Below are 3,005 nucleotides of genomic sequence, written 5' to 3'. Positions count from 1 at the left end.
ACCACGCACGACACACAAACACCACAACAACCATCAAAGACCATAATGAACACAACCGCTTTGGCACACAGAACAATCACAGCGACTAGGACACACAAAAGGTTTCATTTATCTTTTAAAAAGTGTAATATTCCCCTATGTATAATTTCTCTGTAAATGTACATGTACTTCAAAATACTTCAAAAGCAAAGAAGACAAACAATATTTCAGATCAAACAATTTCTCTTGGTTGGTCCGACAGGAATCGACGCTCTTTCACAATAAATGTCTTGAAAACACGATGGGCCCTGAGAAAATAGAAAACGGGAGAAAAATACTGTTCCTTTAAAAAAAATAAGTCTTTAAATCTAAATACAAATTCCAGTGAAGTTTAAAAACCAACAATAGGCTTACTTCCCTGGGCAATTCAAACAGAAAAAAATAGAAACGTTAAATAACAGAAAGGGAAATGAAACTAAACATCATTTGAACAACTCGTTACTCATCACCAGAATAATTCAATATTTCGCAAAGACAACTTGCCTACGCCTCCTCACACACGACACGTATCTAGCAATAGCTATGTCCTGGCCTATAATGATTAAGCTCCATTGCTTTATATAGCTTAGTTAGAAGAGATCACGGCAAATCTTCATCTTTTTTAAGGTTCTGTAGGCAGCAGCTTGATATTCTTAGGTGCTGTATCTGCCATATATAAATATAACAACCGTTTCAAATACAAATGGTGCATTGTCATCGAATGATTCAATTTAGAATTTGCAAGGAGAATTGCATGTTCGTTTTTTCATATATAGTAAGTCAGAAGCCAATGTTCGTCTGCTGTAGTTTTATAGGCAGCAGCTTGCTAATCTTAGGTGCTGACCCTACCGCAAGGTTATACCAGAATGCTTAAAAATATATAAAACATCACTAGTTATTGGCAGCAGCTTGCTAATCTTAGGTGCTGTCTCTGCCACGAGTTTTTACCAGAATGCTTAAAAATATATAAAACATCACTAGTTATTGGCAGCAGCTTGCTAATCTTAGGTGCTGTCTCTGCCACACATTTTTATCAAAATGCTTATAAATGTATAAAAGAAACACTAGTTACTGGCAGCAGCCTGCTAATCTTAATTGCTGTCTCTGCCATTTAGCCTACTACTTGGTCTTCTGACTCTTATTATATCTTTTCACTAACATCAGTCAATTTCAAAGGGAAAGAAAACAAACAAGACTGCACATTTCTCACCTTTACTCTCCGCTGCTCCTACAGGACTCGATTCTCTTCCACAGCAAATCTCTTGACACAAGATGTATTCTGAGAAAACAGAAAACAAGAAAACTAAAGAACTTCCCTGAACAGAACGTCTTCACAGCTTGATCTCTATGCTTTCCCCGACATTCGCTCAATTTTGATTTCACTCAAAAGCTAGGTTTCCAATGGGAGCACAATGCTTGTTGAAAACTATATGGTCATAGGGTGGGTAGGATGAGCTCAAGAAAACAGATCCCTTCGTAAGAACGACAAGCTAAAGAAAATGGAATGGGGAAAGATTTCTGAATGTTCGTGTCCTTTATTTCTCGCACAAAAGCATAGTTTCCCCAAGTTTTCAGGTACCTCTCCTTTTAAATCAGTATGCTTGGGAAGCAAAGAAGACAAGTAACCTAGCAATTCTCACCTTTTCTCTTGTATGGTCCTACATGACTCGACGCTCTTCCAGAATACACCTCTTGAAACAGGATGTACTCTAAGAGAAGATAGAAAACCGGAGATAATTACTGTACCTCCACAAAAAGGAAGTTTTTACACTTTGGTTTCTATGCTTTAAGTTTCACTCTAGGTGCAGAATTAAATGCTATGTCTCCATGAATTTCAATGCATGTGGAAAAATACAAGGTCATAATGTAGGTAAGAAATGCTCAAGAATGTGGAATGCTTACGGATGTCAGAATGTGTGTTACATTTTCATTTACAATAACAGCGGGGTGCATTTCCTGCTTGACCGTCAGTCTTTTGAAACCTTTCTAATTATAACACCGACTTCCCATTCAACCTTTACTTCCCTTTTGGACATTAAATTAAAAACGAACCTGTCTGGTCCATAAGAGACGCCTCTATTTGGGTACTCCAGTGCCGGTCCTTTGCCAGGATGGTGGTAGGAGGGAAGGAGTGCTGAACATCCTCGCTCGGAAGAAGAATTCATACATAGGCATCACGTTACTGTTCTTAGCTGCTGTATCTTAAAATGGCTAAGCCCTGGCCTATAAAGATTCAATCAATCTTCATCTTTTTTAGGATTCTCTAGGCAGCAGCTTGTTATTTTTAGGTGCTGTATCTGCAATATATAAATACCCTATTCTATTTCATCATTGACTGCAGCATGCTAAGCTTAGGGGCTGTATCAGTCGTTTTGTAATAACAATATCTCTCACTTCAGAAACTTTACTCCTAGGCCAGATTATTGGCAGAAGCTTGGTAATATTAGGTGCTTTTTCTGCCAGTAAAAACTACTTCCCGTTCTTTTCACTGTAGCATGAGATAAGCAATCAATCAAGTAATTATTTCTTCATTTGAAGAGAATCCTACCATTCTTTTGCAACATCTTAACTACCTAAAATAAGAGTGGAGAATATCTGAATACAATTTCAGTAACGTGTGCTACATCTTAAATACCTAAAAAAGAGAGTGGAGAATATCTGAATACAATTTCAGTAAAGTGTAAAAGCATGCATGGCCCTACTTACATGGGCAGCTCGAACAGCAAAAGGAAAAAAGTTGAACAACACAAAGGGAAATGAAACCAACAATCGTTTGAAATACAAATGGTGCATTGTCATCGAATGATTCAATTAAGAATTTGCAAGGAGAATTGCATGTTCGTTTTTTCATATATAGTAAGTCAGAAGCCAATGTTCGTCTGCTGTAGTTTTATAGGCAGCAGCTTGCTAATCTTAGGTGCTGACCCTACCGCAAGGTTATACCAGAATGCTTAAAAATATATAAAACATCACTAGTTATTGGCAGC

General features: G+C 37.5%; 1 protein-coding gene across 2 annotated transcripts in view; it reads right to left on the bottom strand.

Annotated features, from left to right (window-relative positions):
* Nucleotides 1–987: 987 nt before the first annotated feature.
* Nucleotides 988–3,005, bottom strand: part of LOC118477785 — an 11,356-nt gene continuing 9,338 nt past the window's right edge. For both annotated transcript variants that reach the window (XR_004858608.1, XM_035970099.1), the window contains 3 exons: nucleotides 2,071–2,161; nucleotides 1,659–1,727; nucleotides 988–1,297 (listed from right to left, as the gene is read on the bottom strand). Coding sequence is in view for 1 of the 2 variants with exons in the window: in XM_035970099.1 (XP_035825992.1) it covers nucleotides 1,231–1,297; nucleotides 1,659–1,727; nucleotides 2,071–2,161 (227 nt within the window). In the remaining variant the exon portion in view is untranslated. The remainder of the gene's footprint in view (nucleotides 1,298–1,658; nucleotides 1,728–2,070; nucleotides 2,162–3,005) is intronic.

The sequence above is a fragment of the Aplysia californica genome, unplaced genomic scaffold, assembly GCF_000002075.1.
Source record: "Aplysia californica isolate F4 #8 unplaced genomic scaffold, AplCal3.0 scaffold00220, whole genome shotgun sequence".
NCBI classification, from domain to species: Eukaryota; Metazoa; Mollusca; class Gastropoda; order Aplysiida; family Aplysiidae; genus Aplysia; species Aplysia californica.
This window is presented reverse-complemented; position numbering and strand designations above follow the sequence as displayed.